Here is an 18014-nt window from a genome sequence, read left to right on the forward strand (position 1 = left end):
GATACATTTTTATGTGTAAATCCGATTAAGCAACAGGATCCAAATCTATACCAAATATGTCTGTGTATGGTGATAGGATTGGATTATCTCTGACTGTGCTGTATCAGTTTGGACCAGTGCAGTGTGTGAAAGACAGGGCCACTCCGTTCCTCGCTCCTGGCCCCACCCAGGCCAACTCAGTGGTCTCCAGCAGACATAATATGATGTCAGTGTGATGTCGGCATGACCCCACTGACCTTGGTTATTAAAGGCCCCCTGGGCTGATTTGGGTTTGGTTCCAGAGGGGTAGAGCGCTGAAAGAAAGGAACCACAACATTAAAGCACACGGGCCAACTCCTTCAGTCAAGGACCCAGAGGACAGACAGGGGGTTAGGAAATAGACCCTGCCTAAAACATATCAATCCTACACTGATAGTGTACCGTAATCATGTATAGGATTTTCCCTTGTTACTGAGCTCTCTGCTATAGAGAGGTGTGACGGGGTTTGGGAGAGGGAGCTGAATGTGCAGTGGCCTGTGTAGCCATTATGTGAAAATAACCTTTAAAACACCCGTAGTAAGTGGCCAGGCTGGGTAGTGTAGCTCTACTTCTCTCCTCCACCCAGAGTCAGTATCAGCACCAATGATCTCAACATGTCACCAACAAGATGAATGGCTGTTCCTCCACCCAGACTTATCTTTCCCTGCTGCTTATTGCACACAACACAGCAGACCAATACTTTACATTTATATTCACTACATACACATGAATACACAGTGGCACACACTATATTTATTCTGGTATGTAAGAGGCATCTGTTCTAGTGTAGCCGGGAAATGCCTGTCCTACATGTAGGCCTGTCTTTTAAAATGTGATGGGAGGAACACATAGAATGGCCATTCTTAAGTCCTTCCCATTATGGCCCTGGCGGTACCTGATCCTGTTTGGCATTTGAGGTGCCTTAGAGACTACTTACCACTCTATGTACATGTCTAAAACCTCATTTACATAAACCCCATCTAAATAATGAGCTCTAGTGCAATACTGATTTATAAGACCTAGAAAGAAAAGACTCCAAAAGGAGACAAAAGCAGAAGGCTATGTGATGTATCAGTCACTCCATTCAACAGCTAGCTACCATAATCTACATGTGGACTGAGCTGTATGTTGACATAACTCAGTCCGGACTCCAGCCTAAATCTGGATTTTCTGGGGTGCTGATATTTTATTTAACTATATATTTCAGCGAGATTATTTCCTTACTAAATCAGAGCTGCAAGTTCCTATCTGCACTGTGTGTGTGTGTGTGTGTGTGTGTGTGTGTGTGTGTGTGTGTGTGTGTGTGTGTGTGTGAGAGAGAGAGAGAGAGAGAGAAAGAAATATACAGTGACTAAAATACCACAATCACATTGACAGATTAGAAAATTTCACAAAAGGTTACAACACTTCCTATGTTGCAATGTATACAGTACAAATATAATACATGTCACATCATAGAAAATGGACAATATTGTAGATAGAACAGTAACAGTAACATTTGACCACAGACTTTTGCAGTGTATGAGGGAAACAGGTTCTGGTCCCAGGGACCAGTGGTGTAGGGATCAGTGGGGACTAGCCGTGTTACAGTGGTGTAGTTAGTGACTAGTGGTATAGTTAGTGACTAGTGGTGTAGTTAGTGACTAGTGGTATAGTTAGTGACTAGTGGTGTAGTTAGTGACTAGTGGTGTAGTTAGTGACTAGTGGTATAGTTAGTGACTAGTGGTGTAGTTAGTGACTAGTGGTGTAGTTAGTGACTAGTGGTGTAGTTAGTGACTAGTGGTGTAGTTAGTGACTAGTGGTGTAGTTAGTGACTAGTGGTGTAGTTAGTGACTAGTGGTGTAGTTAGTGACTAGTGGTGTAGTTAGTGACTAGTGGTGTAGTTAGTGACTAGTGGTGTAGTTAGTGACTAGTGGTGTAGTTAGTGACTAGTGGTGTAGTTAGTGACTAGTGGTATAGTTAGTGACTAGTGGTGTAGTTAGTGACTACTGGTGCTACAGTGGTGTAGTTAGTGACTACTGGTGCTACAGTGGTGTAGTTAGTGACTACTGGTGCTACAGTGGTGTAGTTAGTGACTACTGGTGCTACAGTGGTGTAGTTAGTGACTACTGGTGCTACAGTGGTGTAGTTAGTGACGACTGGTGCTACAGTGGTGTAGTTAGTGACTACTGGTGCTACAGTGGTGTAGTTAGTGACTACTGGTGCTACAGTGGTGTAGTTAGTGACTACTGGTGTGGCTGCTCTCACCATTCTCATCCAGAGAGAAGTCATCCTGGGCATAGCGGAACTTCTCAGGGCCACAGGCAATGAAGACATCATCATCACCAAAGAAATCCTGAAGGCAGGTGACCTGGAGGAGCAGAGAGACAATACCATTTGAGAACGCAGGCCTGCAACAACACATATCAGATGTAAAATAAATCCATCTTAGACATTGACCAATGTAACATCTCAGCACTACTACCTCCTTGACTCATTGACTCATTTTCTCCCAGGTCACATCATGCTACTAACAGTGGCGGGAGCAGATTGGCGGGGCGCGGGGTGCAGGGGTGTTTGGAGTGTCAACAAAGTAGCATGAGAGAAATATGATGCCAAGTTTTCAAACTACTGGTAGTTTCTTTGAGAAGATATAGCTACTCTATAAAGTAATCAATGCATTCGAACAACAGCATAAATACACCCATTTCAATGTTGCATGTCAAAAACCAAATGAAATGTCAAGTTCCTTAAATCTGCTGAGAATGTTCCAAAGACAAGCAACTATTCTGCACTATTCCCATACGATGTGCGAAGGTTCTATGCAAAATAACCAATGGACAACAAAGCTCTCACCAAGATCTAAGAAGCATATTGTTCTCAGAATGTTATGTGCTAGCTGGGATATTTGTTGGAAATTGGCATGGTAGCTAACTAGCTAGCTAGCTGCTTATCAAAAAGGTACAGCATATAACTGGCTAATTTGACCCCGCAAAAAATCAACCAAACCATTTCTCAATGTTTCTCAAAATTACTGTAGCTGGGTAATTCATTTGATAATGCTTTGTGATACACCCTGTTTAATGATGATTTAGTCCACACAACTTGTCACCCTGTCACCTACAGTAGAACAGCCACAGTCATGCTTTTTTGTCCTACCAGATCTGCGATGAGAAGGTTCTAGATAGTGTATCCCTCTGTCCTTCGACTGATGTTGGATGTAGATGTACGGTTGATCAGGTCCCAGGCTCCCATGACTGTTATGATTATTTATTTACATGCTAATAAACACGTTAATTGTACCTAATAGAGCAGATAAAGTTTCACATGCGGAAGTAACACGTATGACGCGAGAGACAGACCCAGAAGTTCTGACTGAGCGCACATTTGAGTGCCCCAGGACAGTCCATTAACTTTGTGCTGTTCAATTTCTCAACCAGGTAAAGTTGGGCAGGCTCTGTGCTCAAGAGCTCCAATGCGCCTGCACGGTCCGGTCTATCCAGTGCCACCTCCATGCACCAGCCCTCCGGTGGCAGTCCCCCGCACCAGGCTGTCTCTCCGTCCTTTGCCTACAGGTGCTCCCGCCTCCCCAGAGCTGCTAGAGTCTCCCGTCTCCTCAGAGCTGCTAGAGTCTCCCGTCTCCCCAGAGCTGCTAGAGTCTCCCCAGAGCTGCTAGAGTCTCCCGTCTCCCCAGAGCTGCTAGAGTCTCCCGTCTCCCCAGAGCTGCTAGAGTCTCCCGTCTCCCCAGAGCTGCTAGAGTCTCCCGTCTCCCCAGAGCTGCTAGAGTCTCCCGTCTCCCCAGAGCTGCTAGAGTCTCCCGTCTCCCCAGAGCTGCTAGAGTCTCCCGTCTCCCCAGAGCTGCTAGAGTCTCCCGTCTCCCCAGAGCTGCTAGAGTCTCCCGTCTGTCCTGAGCCGCTAGAGTCTCCCGTCTATCCTGAGCCGCTAGAGTCTCCCGTCTATCCTGAGCCGCTAGTCTCCCGTCTGTCCTGAGCCATCAGTCAGCCAGGAGCCGCCAGAGCCGTCAGCCAGCCAGGAGCCGCCAGAGCCGTCAGCCAGCCAGGAGCCGCCAGAGCCGTCAGCCAGCCAGGAGCTGCCCCTCAATCCAGTGGGGCCCTTTAGTAGGGTTGCCAGTCCTAGGTCGGCGGCGAGGGTCGCCGCTCAAAGGACGCTACTAAGGGGGACTAAGACTATGGTGGAGTGGGGTCCACGTCCAGCGCCAGAGCCGCCCCCGCGGACAGATGCCCACCCAGACCATCCCCTATAGCTTCAGGTTCCGCACCTTGGGGGGGTGGGGGTGTGGGGGGGGGGGTCTGTCACGCCCTGACCATAGTTTGCTTTGTATGTTTCTATGTTTTGTTTGGTCAGGGTGTGATCTGAGTGGGCATTCTATGTTGTATGTCTAGTTTGTCTGTTTCTGTGTTCGGCCTGATATGGTTCTCAATCAGAGGCAGGTGTTAGTCGTAGTCTCTGATTGGGAACCATATTTAGGTAGCCTGTTTTGTCATTGTGGGTTGTGGGTGATTGTCTATGTTAGTTGCTTGTGTCAGCACATTTCCTATATAGCTTCACGGTCGTTGTTCATTTATTGTTTTGTTCAGTTTACTTCGTGTTTTCGTCATCCATTAAAATGATGCATTCACACCACGCTGCGCTTTGGTCCACTTCTTACGACGGTCGTGACAGTGTGTGCAAATGGCGTGAGGTGGTAAGGCAATAAATAGGCCATAGTAGCAAGTAATTACAATTTAGCAAATAACACTGGAGTGATAAATGTGCAGATGATGATGTGCAAGTAGAAATACTGGTGTACAAAAGAGCAGAAAAGTAAATAAAATAAAAACAAGATGGGGTAGGTAGATTGGATGGGCTATTTACAGATGGGCTATGTACAGCTGCAGCGATCAGTTAGCTGCTCGGATAGCTGATGTTTAAAGTTAGTGAGGGACATATAAGTCTCCAGCTTCAGCGATTTTTGCAATTCGTTCCAGTCATTGGCAGCAGAGAACTGGAAGGAAAGGCGGCCAAAGGAGGTGTTGGCTTTGGGGATGACCAGTGAGATATACCTGCTGGAATGTGTGCTATGGGTGGGTGTTGTTATCGTGACCAGTGAGCTGAGACAAGGCGGACCTTTACCTAGCAAAGACTTATAGATTACCTGGAGCCAGTGGGTCTGACGACGAATATGTAGCGAGGGCCAGCCAACTAGAGCATACAGGTCACAGCGGTGGGTGGTATAAGGGGCTTTGGTGATGGCACTGGGATGGACTGAATCCAGTTTGCTGAGTAGAGTGTTGAAGGCTATTTTGTAAATGACATCACCAAAGTCGAGGATCGGTAGGATAGTCAGTTTTACTAGGGTATGTTAGGCGGCGTGAGTGAAAGAGTCTTTGTTGTGAAATAGAAAGCCGATTCTAGATTTAATTTTTGATTAGTGGTTTTTAATATGAGTTTACAGTCTTGCCAGACACCTAGGTATTTGTAGTTGTCCACATAATCAGAACCTTCCAGAGTAGTGATGCTAGTTGGGCGGGCGGGTGTGGGCAGCGAACGGTTGAAAAGCAAGCATTTAGTTTAACTTGCGTTTAAGAGCAGTTGGAGGACACGGAAGGAGTGTAGTATGGCATTGAAGCTCGTTTGGAGGTTTGTTAACACAGTGTCCAAAGGGCCAGATGTATACAGAATGGTGTCGTCTGTGTAGAGGTGGATCAGGGAATCACCCGCAGCAAGAGCGACATCGTTGATATATACAGAGAAAAGAGTCGGCCCGAGAATTGAACCCTGTTGTACCCCCATAGAGATTGCCAGAGGTCCGGACAACAGGCCCTCCGATTTGACACACTGAAATCTGTCTGAGGAGTAGTTGGTGAATCAGGCGAGGCAGTCATTTGAGAAACCAAGGCTGTTGAGTCTGTCGATAAGAATACAGTGATTGACAGAGTCGAAAGCCTTGTCCAGGTCGATTTACTGTGCAGCCGGCTTCAATCTTTTATCAATGGCGGTTATATTATCGTTTAGTACCTTGAAAGTGTCTGAGGTGCACACGTGACCAGCTCGGAAACCGGATTGCACAGTGGAGAAGGTACGGTGGGATTCAAAATGGTCAGTGATATGTTTACTAACTTGGCCTTCGAAGACTTTAGAAAGGCATGGCAGGATGGATATAGGTCTGTAACAGTTTGGGTCTAGAGTGTCTCCCCCTTTGATGAGGGGGATGACTGCGGAAGCTTTCCAATCTTTAGGGATCTCGGACGATACGAAACAGAGGTTGAACAGACTGGTAATAGGGGTTGCAACAATGGCGGAGGATAATTTTAGAAAGAGAGGGTCCAGTTTTTCTAGCCCAGCAGATTTGTAGGGGTCCAGATTTGCAGCTCTTTCAGAACATCTGCTATCTGGATTTGGGTGAAGGAGAAGCTGGGGAGGCTTGGACAAGTAGTTGTGTGGGGTGCGGAGCTGTTGGCCGGGGTTGGGGTAGCCAGGAGGAAAGCATGGCCAGCCGTAGAAAAATGCTTGTTTATCGGTGGTGACAGTGTTACCTAGCCTCAGTGCAGTGGGAAGCTGGGAGGAGGTGCTCTTGTTCTCCATGGACTTTACAGTGTCCCAAAACATTTTGGAGATAGAGCTACAGCCTGCAAATTTCTGTTTGAAAAAGCTAGCCTTTGCTAGCTGACTTCCCTGAACAGTTGCTTATCGCGGAATCTATTCGATTCTATTGCAGTCCGTCACAGGATGTTTTTATGCTGGTCGAGGGCAGTCAGGTCTGGGGTGAACCAAGGGCTATATCTGTTCTTAGTTCTACATTTTTTGAAAGGTGCATGCTTATTTAAGATTGTGAGGAAATGACTGCTGAATTGGAGAATCGCTTCTTGAATCGGGGCTACAGCGTTCAGGTCCTGAAAGATGCCGGTATAAGGGCTGACAGAGAGAACTTGTTGAGAAGGGGGGTGCCTCGTGATACATCGGAGAGAGTGTATTTTGTTACAAGATACAGCACTGAAGCAGAGAGCATTAAAATAATCATTAAAAACTTCCAAAGTGATACGCTACTACGCCAAGTATTTCCTGAGCCAACAGTCATAAGCCTTAAGAGATGTCCTACCCTAAATGACAAATTAGTCCACAGTTCCGGGTGACTCTCAAAAAAACCAAGGGCTCTTTTAAATGTAACCATGGCAACCATTGCAGTAATATTGCACAGAAGAAGTATTTTGTTGACACAGCTTCCTAAATGGAGTATTACATCAAGCATTTCATTAACTGTAAAACCACTCATGTCATCTATAGATTGGAATGTCCACAGTGCAAGGTGTTCTACATTGGACAGATGCCTTCAAGACCGCTTAGCGGAACACAAGTACGCCATACTGGTAGGTAATGAAGACTACCCCATGGCAAGGCTCTACAAGTCCCTACACCATGGCATCCCTGCCTCCCTACAAGCTATGGGTATTGATCATATTCCGGCCTCTATTAGAAAAGGGGACCGTCTTAAACAGTTAAACCAAAGGGAAAGTTTTGGGATTTACAAACTACAGGCCACTAAATACCCTGGTTTAAATGAAGATATGGATTTACAAACTACAGGCAACTAAATACCCTGGTTTAAATGAAGATATGGATTTCTCACTCTTCCTGTAGGGTCGTGATGGGTCCATTTGCTGTCATCTAGTGGACATTTTGCTCTATTGCCCTCAGCTATGGTTAGACTGTTGTTGTTCATGTTTTGTTGTTCTAGTGTACTATGGAATATTTAGCTTTCTTATTCTTGACACTTCTCCCAGTCATATTTAAGGTTAGAACTACCTTTTAGTGTTCTGATACTTCTAGCTTGGAGTTGTATTTTTATGATAACATAGCTACAGTATTTTGATGTGTATAGTATTGCTTACTAGGTGTGTCCAATCAATTGTGTAACCACTCCCTCTTCCAATTAGGGCTAATTGATAAGCTGTTTAAAAGAGGACCTTGTATTCCTTTTTTTTGTACTCCCTGACGAAGGCCATGCAGCTGAAACGTGTTTGTTTCTATTCAACATGCCATACTAATAAAGGCATTTTCATTAATTATATGAAGAGTGCTTTGGTCCTCCTTTCTTTTTGATGACCAATTTACCCCTTTTACCAAAGAGCACCTTCTATCTACCAAAATGTACAATTGTGTACCTTAGTAGCGCTTCCCCTCCTCCTCTTTCTACTATTTATAAAGCCCTTCTTACATCAGCTGATATCTCAAAGTTCTGTACATGATCCCAGCCTAAAACCCCAAACAGCAAGCAATGCAGGTGTAGAAGCACGGTGGCTAGGAAAACTCTCTGGAAAGGCCAGAACCTAGGAAGAAACCTAGAGAGGAACCAGGCTATGAGGGGTGGCCAGTCCTCTTCTGGCTGTGCCGGGTGGAGATTATAACAGAACGTGGCCAAGATGTTCAAATGTTCATAAATGACCAGCATGGTCAAATAATAATAATCACAGTGGTTGTAGAGGGTGTAACAGGTCAGCACCTCAGGAGTAAATGTCAGTTGGATTTTCATAGCCGATCATTCAGAGTAACTCTGAACTCTAACTCCAGAGAGAAGTGTTTCAGGGAGCGGATGACAGTGATGTGGGGTGGTCGTTTGACCGCGGACCCATAGAGGATGCAGGCAATGAGGTACTGATCGCTGAGATCCTGATTGAAAACAGCAGAGGTGTATTTGGAGGGCAAGTTGGTTAGGATAATATCTATGAGGGCGCCCATGTTTACAGATTTAGGGTTGTATCTGGTGGGTTTCTTGAAAATTTGTGTGAGATTGAGGGAATCTGAGATTGTCGGACTGCCGAGGTGTTAAACATATCCCAGTTTAGGTCACCTAACAGGATGAGGGGCAATCAATTCACATATAGTGTTTAGGGCACAGCTGGGAGCTGAGGGGGGTCTATAACAGGCAGCAATAGTGAGAGACTTAGTTCTAGAGAGATTCATTTTTAAAATTAGAAGCTCGAATTGTTTGGGCATAGACCTGGAAAGTATGACAGAACTTTCCAAGCTATCTCTGCAGTAGATTGCAACTCCACCGCCTTTGGCAGTTCTATCTTGAAGGAAAATGTTGTAGTTGGGGATGGAATGGTGGGATGGTGGCCTTCCTAAGCCAGGATTCAGACACGGCAAGGACATCAAGGTTGGCAGAGTGTGCTGAAGCAGTGAGAAAAACAAACTTACGGAGGAGGCTTCTGATGTTAACATGCATGAAACCAAGCCTTTTTTGGTTACAGAAGTCAACAAATGAGAGTGCCTGGGGACACACAGGGCCTGGGTTAACCTTCACATCACCCGAGGAACAGAGGAGGAGTAGGATGAGGGTACGGCTAAAGGGTATCAAAACTGGTCGTCTAGTGCGTTGGGGACAGAGAATAAAAGGAGCAGATTTCTGGGCATGGTAGAATAGATTCAGGGCATAATGTACAGACAGGGTTATGGTGGGGTACGGGTACAGTGGAGGTAAACTCAGGTATTTTGTGATGATAAGAGAGATTGCATCTCTGGACGTACTAATTATGCTGCGTGAGGTCACCACATGTGTGGGAGGTGGGAAAAAGGAGGTATCTGAGGCATGTTGAGTGGGACTAGGGGCTCCGCAGTAAACTAAAACAATGATAACTATCCTAAACAACAATATACAATGCATATTGACATTTGAGAGAGACAAAGCGAGGCATAAAGCAATCACAGGTGTTGATTGGGAGAGCTAGCTAAGACAACAACGGGTAAAATGGCAATGAATGGGCAGAGAGGGTCAGTTAACTACACACAGGGCCTGAGTTCGAGGCTGTGGCCGACAGATAAACAAAAATTTAAAAAATGGAGTACCGTGATTAATGAACAGTCCAGCAGGCATCAGCTATGTAGCCAAGTGATCATAGGGTCCAGTGAACAACAATAGGTTAAACAGAGAAGCCGCTGGGTAGTCCTTACTACCTAGCAAGCTGTAGACATGGCTTTAAAGTTAGCAGGCCGGGGCTAGTAGAAGCACCTGCGCCGACGTCTGGCAAAGGCCGTTGGGGGCACAGCTGATGGAGTTACGTCGGCAGACCAGTCGTGGTGGAACGGCGGGGCTTCATGTCATTTGTTTTTCAATAGGACAATGACCCAAAACACAACTCCAGGCTGTGTAAGGGCTATTTGATCAAGAAGGAGAGTGATGGAGTGCTGCATCAGATGACCTGGCCTCCACAATCAACCGACCTCAACCCAATTGAGATGGTTTTGGAGTTGGACTGCAGAGTGCAGGAAAAGCAGCCAACAAGTGATCAACTCCTTCAAGACTGTTGGAAAAGCATTCCTCATGAAGCTGGTTGAGGGAATGCCAAGAGTATGCAATGCTGTCATCAAGGGAAAGGTTGGCTACTTTGAAGAATCTAAAATCTAAAATATGTTAAACACTTTTTTGGTTACTACATGACTCCATATATGTTATTTGATAGTTTTGATGTCTTCACTATTATTCTACAATGTAGAAAATAGTCAAAATAAAGACAAACCCTTGAATGAGTAGGTGTGTCCAAACTTTTGACTGGTACTGTATATATTTTTAACAATCACATGTAGAGCGCCGCCACTGATCAGTAACAACATTACAGTAGCAGCTACACAAAGAAAGAGCAGGGAAATTCAGTAGTAAACTTGTGCTCCAAAAAGAGCACCAGTCTCATACTTCATTAACATTCTCTATTTCTCTCAAGTGTTTTTAAAATGCTGACTGTGTGTTCATTTTAAAATGTTGCTTATAATATTGTGCAAGGTTTGAGATTAGTTGAATAGCTATGGGGCAAGCTCCTAGAATTATTTAAAACCTTGTGTTTAATACCGCTTAAATTGTAGATGGTTGAGGATTATAAATTGTGTGGATAGCAAAGGACTGACTAAGACATGGGATAAAAGACTAACCTCCCAGATCAAGAAATTGTATTAGGAGGAACTGAAATGTTCAGTATACAGGAGACAGGTGAATGTATCTAAGATGACATCTAATGAGGCAGATCTCCTTCAGCCTTCTAGGCTTGGGCGGTGTGTACCGTACATACCGTATACCAGGCTATTCAGAAAGAGCCATGGGATACTTTTTCAATAGCATCTAAACTATTTCTTTGACGTTTTTTTTTTATACATTTAAATATTTGTAGCTACTTTTAAGTAAAGACCTGCAGTCAACTTTTACAATACTTTAGGCGATGAAGAAAATCTTGTTCTTCATGTCACATAATATTTCATTATGAAGCTTACCGGTAGTTCCCAGTCATGTGGTGTTTGTTTACAAACACACAACATGAGACCGGAACCTTGTGAGTCACTCACTGTTGTGCAGCACGTGTCAGGTGATCTACTGTAGTTAGGGTATGGCATTTTAGAACTAAATGTTTGCCAGCTAGAAATGTTATAACTATTAAGTTAACTGTCTAAAATGTGCTAAACGGTCAGAGGTTGTGCATTTGATTTGCTAATTTAGTAGGTAGTTAGCTATCAAGCAAAGTGGTTAGCTTCTTCCAAAATCAAGCTTTGCTTGGTAACAGCAGAAAATCCCCTCCTGGATCAAGAGCCTTGCTGTCTAATATTTGTTTTGTGCATGCAGCAAACTGTGAGTAGCATTTTGTTTTATATAACTTCATGAGCTGGGATGTCTGTCCTTCAAATAGTTTAGGTTCGAGATTGTATAAAATGTTTGCAATTTGCTTGTTAGCATTTCGTTAGCATTGTCTATGGGATTTTACTTGTACTTGTTAGCATTGCTAATATTCGGATTACAGAGGCTCAGTGGGGTTTGAAAATAGAAAATATATATTTTTTTACACCTTTATTGAACTAGGCAAGTCAGTTAAGAAATCGCGTTTTGTTCAGAAATCGCGTTTTGTTCAGAAATCCACAGGCTTGAGCGGTCACGACGGGGCAAATGAAAATTCCAAATAGTATCCGTAAAGTTCGTAGAAACATGTCAAAGTTTTTTTAATAATCAATCCTCAGGTTGGTTTTACAATAAATAATCGATAATATTTCAGCTGGACCGTAGATTTTTCAATAGGACAGAGAGAGAAAATGTCTGCTCCAAGCTGCAGACATTGCAAAACTCTGCTGGCACCCAGCCATCCACTGATGCAATGTAATCGTTCTCGCTCATTTTTCGGAATAAAAGCCTGAAACTTTGTCTAAAGACTATTCACACCATGGGGAAGTCATAGAGAAAGGAATCTAGTTGATATCCCTTTAAATGGAGGGAAGGCATGCAATGGAACAGAGAGGTTTCAGGAAAAACAGCCCTTCCGGGTTGGATTTTCCTCAGGTTTTCACCTGCAATATCAGTTCTGTTATACTCACAGACGATATTTTGACAGTTTTGGAAACTTTAGAGTGTTTTATATCCTAATCAATTCTATGCATATTCTGGATTCTGGGCCTGAGAAATCGGGCAGTTTCATTTGGGTATGTTTTTCATCCAAACATCAAAATACTGCCCCCTACACTCAAGAGGTTAAAGGATGCCTCTCAGCCAGTCAATCATTTCTCAGATGGGGAGCGTAATGGGGTCCCTCTAACCCCCAACCCAGCCCCCCACTACATCCCTAGGTGGTGCTGATGGAGATGGGATGTAAATGGGGGTCTTTGGAGGTCTCTGGGGGATCCAGGTGTCAGACCCTTTCTTGACAACAGCCCATCAAGGCTGGCCGGGCTCCCCAGCTGCACCGTTAATGAAATCAATGCAGAGCGGGAGGAGAGGGGGGCTGCGGGGGTGAAGCAAGCCACAGGGCCCTATGAGGGAGATCATAGTTGGACCACAGTATGACTATGGTTCATATATTTCTCTGTCTTTGTGTGTCCCACACCCACTCCCCCATCCTTTTGTTCAGGGTCACTCTGAATGAGTCAGAGGTCATTATTAGAGTGATGAGAATCCAGCAGACAGACAAATGGAGCAATACAGTTTAGAGGTCGACCGATTAAATCGGCATGGCAGATTAATTAGGGCCGATTTCAAGTTTTCATAACAATCGGTAATTGGCCTTTTTGGATGCCGATTATGGCCGATGAGGAAACTGCGTGGCAGGCTGACCAACTGTTACGCGAGTGCAGCGTCAAAAGGACCAAGGAGCCAAGGTAAGTTGCTAGCTAGCATTAAACTTGTCTTTTAAAAAACAATCAATCTTCACATAATGACTAGTTAACTACACATGGTTGATGATATTACTAGGTTAACTAGCTTGTCCTGTGTTTCATATAATCAATGCGGTGCCTGTTAATTTATCATCGAATCACAGCCCACTTCAACTTTGCCAAACGGGTGATGATTTAACAAAAGCGCATTCGCAAAAAAAGCACAATCGTTGAACAAATGTACCTAACCATAAACATCAATGTTTTTCTTGAAATCAATACATAGAAGTATATATTTTAAACCGGCAAATTTAGTTAAAATAAATTCATTTTAGCAGGCAATATTAACTAGGGAAATTGTGTCACTTCTCTTCGTTCAGTGCAAGCAGAGTCAGGGTATATGCAACAGTCTGGGCCGCCTGGCTCGTTGCCAACTGTGTGAAGACCGTAATTCATTTGCCAGAATCGTAAGCATTCATTCAAACAGCACTTTACTGCGTTTGCACAGTGCTGTTTATGACTTCAAACCTATCAACTCCTGAGATTAGGCTGGCAATACTAAAGTGCCTATAAGAACATCCAATAGTCAAAAGGCAATACAAATGGTACAGAGAGAAAGAGTCGACGCGTCATAATTCCTATAATAACTACAACCTAAAACTTCTTAACTGGGAATATTGAAGAACTGGGAATATTGAACCACCAGCTTTCATATGCGCTCATGTTCAACAACTTACAAAAACATTGAAGCTGAAATTGGGATTTTATTTTAGGAATAAGGCCTGGTTTTTCTTTTGAAGTAAGAAGGAGGCTAGTATCAGCTACATTTATGCCTTTAATAGACTATGGGGATATTTTATATATGAATGCTTCCACTCAGTGTTTGAGATCAATTGACACTCTTTACCATGGCCCTTTGAGATTTATTTTAAACTGCAAAACCGTTACGCACCATTGCACTTTGTATACCAGGGTTGGCTGGCCTTCTCTAGTCACTCGTAGGCTCAGTCACTGGTATACTTTTATTTACAAAGCCATTTCGGGTTTACTACCTTTTTATTAGTGCATTTCTATTGTTCAGAAATGTGGTGGGTACTCTCTTCGTTCGCTGGACTTTATCCTGCTAACTGTTCCAAATGTCCGAACTGAATTTGGTAAAAGGGCTTTTATATTCTCTGCGCCATCGTCTTGGAACACCTTACAAAATACTTTTAAACTGGATGACCTTGTCCCAATTGGTGTTTTTAAATCAACAATGAAGGACTTTGAGGCTGATTCCCTGACCTGTCAATGTTTTTAAATTTGCTGTTTTATACTCTTGTGAATTCAATGGTTTTTACTAGATTACTTGTAGTTTTTCATGTTGTCTGCCTGTAATTTTTTGTAATGACTTGCTGCTGCCTATCTTGGCCAGGGCGCTCTTGAAAAAGAGATTGAGATTACAATGAGCCCTTCCTGGTTAAATAAAGGTTAAATAAAATCAAAAACGTTCTGAGCAAGGAACTTAAATGTTAGCTTTTTTACATGGCACATATTGCACTTTTACTTTCTTCGCCAACGTGTTTTTGTATTATTTAAACAAAATTGAACATGTTTCATTATTTATTTGAGACTTAATATAATACATAAATAAAATATATTAAGTTAAAATAAAAGTGTTTATTGTTCATTCAGTATTGTTGTAATTGTCATTATTACACACACACATATATACAGTGGGGCAAAAAAGTATTTAGTCAGCCACCAATTGTGCAAGTTCTCCCACTTAAAAAGATGAGAGAGGCCTGTAATTTTCACCACAGGTACACTTCAACTATGACAGACAAAATTAGATTTTTTTTAAAAATGAATTTGTAATGAATTTATTTGCAAATTATGGTGGAAAATAAGTATTTGGTCACCTACAAACAAGCAAGATTTCTGGCTCTCACAGACCTGTAACTTCTTATTTAAGAGGCTCCTCTGTCCTCCACTCATTACCTGTATTAATGGCACCTGTTTGAACTTGTTATCAGTATAAAAAGACACATGTCCACAACCTCAAACAGTCACACTCCAAACTCCACTATGGCCAAGACCAAAGAGCTGTTAAAGGACACCAGAAACAAAATTGTAGACCTGCACCAGGCTGGGAAGACTGAATCTGCAATAGGTAAGCAGCTTGGTTTGAAGAAATCAACTGTGGGAGCAATTATTAGGAAATGGAAGACATACAAGACCACTGATAATCTCCCTCAATCTGGGGCTCCACGCAAGATCTCACCCCGTGGGGTCAAAATGATCACAAGAACGGTGAGCAAAAATCCCAGAACCACACGGGGGGACCTAGTGAATGACCTGCAGAGAGCTGGGACCAAAGTAACAAAGCCAACCATCAGTATCACACTACGCCGCCAGGGACTCAAATCCTGCAGTGCCAGATGTGTCCCCCTGCTTAAGCCAGTACATGTCCAGGCCCATCTGAAGTTTGCTAGAGAGCATTTGGATGATCCAGAAGAAGATTGGGAGAATGTCATATGGTCAGATGAAACCAAAATATAACTTTTTGGTAAAAACTCAACGCGTCGTGTTTGGAGGACAATTAATGCGGAGTTGCATCCAAGGAACACCATACCTACTGTGAAGCATTTTCTGCAAAGGGACCAGGACGACTGATCCGTGTAATGGAAGGAATGAATGGGGCCATGTATCGTGAGATTTTGAGTGAAAACCTCCTTCCATCAGCAAGGGAATTGAAGATGAAACGTGGCTGGGTTTTTCAGCATGACAATGATCCCAAACACACCGCCCGGGCAACGAAGGAGTGGCTTCGTAAGAAGCATTTCAAGGTCCTGGAGTGGCCTAGCCAGTCTCCAGATCTCAACCCCATAGAAAATCTTTGGAGGGAGTTGAAAGTCCGTGTTGCCCAGCAACAGCCCCAAAACATCACTGCTCTAGAGGAGATCTGCATGGAGGAATGGGCCAAAATACCAGCAACAGTGTGTGAAAACCTTGTCAAGACTTACAGAAAACGTTTGACCTCTGTCATTGACAACAAAGGGTATATAACAAAGTATTGAGATAAACTTTTGTTATTGACCAAATACTTATTTTCCACCATAATTTGCAAATAAATTAATTAAAAATCCTACAATGTGATTTTCTGGATTTTTTTTCTCATTTTTTCTGTCATAGTTGAAGTGTACCTATGATGAAAATTACAGGCCTCTCATCTTTTTAAGTGGGAGAACTTGCACAATTGGTGGCTGACTAAATACTTTTTTGCCCCACTGTATATATAAAAAATAAAACAATTATTATAATAAATTTGGCCGATTAAATCACTATCGGCTTTTTTTGGTCGTCCAATAATCGGTATCAGTGTTGAAAAATCATAATCGGTCGACCTCTAATACAGAAAATGTAGGTCAAATATAATGGTCTATGGAGAATAAGCCTCCCATGTATTGCTTTATGCAGTGATGGTCAACATTAGAATTATATCTCATACTATCTATCAAGTCCACTACTTTAGAATGACAGGTCAGTGACCAGAGTACTGGCCTGAGGGCATCCAAACATGTCCGTGTATGAAATCAGATCATCAATACAATCAGTGACTTGTTATTTTGAGAATTTATCCATTTCTGGAGATTTTTTTTTTTTTTTAAATTTTATTTCACCTTTATTTAACCAGGTAGGCTAGTTGAGAACAAGTTCTCATTTGCAACTGCGACCTGGCCAAGATAAAGAACATTGGAACTCGTAGCCAGCGAGAAGCGTTTTGGAAACTGTGGTGTGTGTATGTGGGCTAAATAGAAAAGGAATGAGTGTGTTGCTGCAGTAATGGAAATAAAATAGTTTGATCCACATGAAGCGGTAGATAGTCAGCCTTTTCAGAGATCCCTCCAGAAAGGTCAGTCATATTGCACTACCATTACCACCAGGGAATCAAACCACACGCTGTCTGTCTAAGTATATACCCATCTAACCATGGTTTCAGTCATACTTCATTGAGAAGCACTACTTGATCACCTAATACAACTGAATGTTTATGTTTATGCTCAGACATGAGTGCAGCCACTGCTGTATGGTGCTATAGACAGCCCACTCACCACACCAATGTGCTTTAGACAAGAGGAGCTGTCATGTCATCCAGTGTGACAGCCACTGATTTTGTGTGGATTTGTGCTGACAGACACGTAGTGCTAATTGACTGCAGAGCTCCTGATTATAGAAATGCCTGTCTGATCTGACAGCACTATCACTATGACAAACACGGCCTAGAAAGGTCCAGAATGGACGTGGACAGTCGGAGCAGTACAGGAGAAGGACCTGGGGACAAAGGCAGGGGAGACTTCCTAGTGAGCAAGAAGGTCATTTTGACATCACTGCAACCAGTTTTGTCAGCTGTATTGTCCTGTCCTCCATCTTGCTAAGGAAGTATTACATTGAGAAAGAGTATTCACGGAAGTCGGAGCAGATCAGGTCCGAGACAGCAGAGAGCATGACATGTTGCCTGTAGACACCAGCTTAATCCTGATTGGGCTCGCTTCGACCAGCTCACATAAGGAACTGTGTCGAGCTGGTAAGGTTGGGCCACTAACCCTCATCTGTCAACTCCTTTCACCTCTCAGCACCACAGTCACCACAGCTCACACGGACCAACCAACCAATCACAATCCTCGGCCAGACAGACGCCACAGCTTAAATTGACAGCCAGCCAATCCCAACTCAGTCAGGCAGATACTACAGTTTACACCAACCAGCCAGCCAATCACATCTCACTAACCATAAAGGACAGGGTTCGGTCAGAGACACGCTGTACACTTACACTAAGATCAAATATCTAATCACCACAAGGCTTTACCCAACCATTAACATGAACAGTAAGGAGGAGGTTTGGAAATACTGTATGG

General features: G+C 43.4%; 1 protein-coding gene across 4 annotated transcripts in view; it reads right to left on the reverse strand.

The window, feature by feature from the left end:
- Positions 1-18014, reverse strand: part of LOC109874352 (neuronal migration protein doublecortin) — a 94471-nt gene that overhangs the window by 24552 nt on the left and 51905 nt on the right. For all 4 annotated transcript variants that reach the window (XM_031809330.1, XM_031809326.1, XM_031809329.1 and 1 more), the window contains exons 4-5: positions 2266-2368; positions 237-293 (exon numbers count right to left, since the gene is read on the reverse strand). In XM_031809330.1, coding sequence (XP_031665190.1) covers positions 237-293; positions 2266-2368 — 160 coding nt within the window. The remainder of the gene's footprint in view (positions 1-236; positions 294-2265; positions 2369-18014) is intronic.

This window comes from Oncorhynchus kisutch, linkage group LG29 (assembly GCF_002021735.2).
Source record: "Oncorhynchus kisutch isolate 150728-3 linkage group LG29, Okis_V2, whole genome shotgun sequence".
Classification (NCBI taxonomy): domain Eukaryota; kingdom Metazoa; phylum Chordata; class Actinopteri; order Salmoniformes; family Salmonidae; genus Oncorhynchus; species Oncorhynchus kisutch.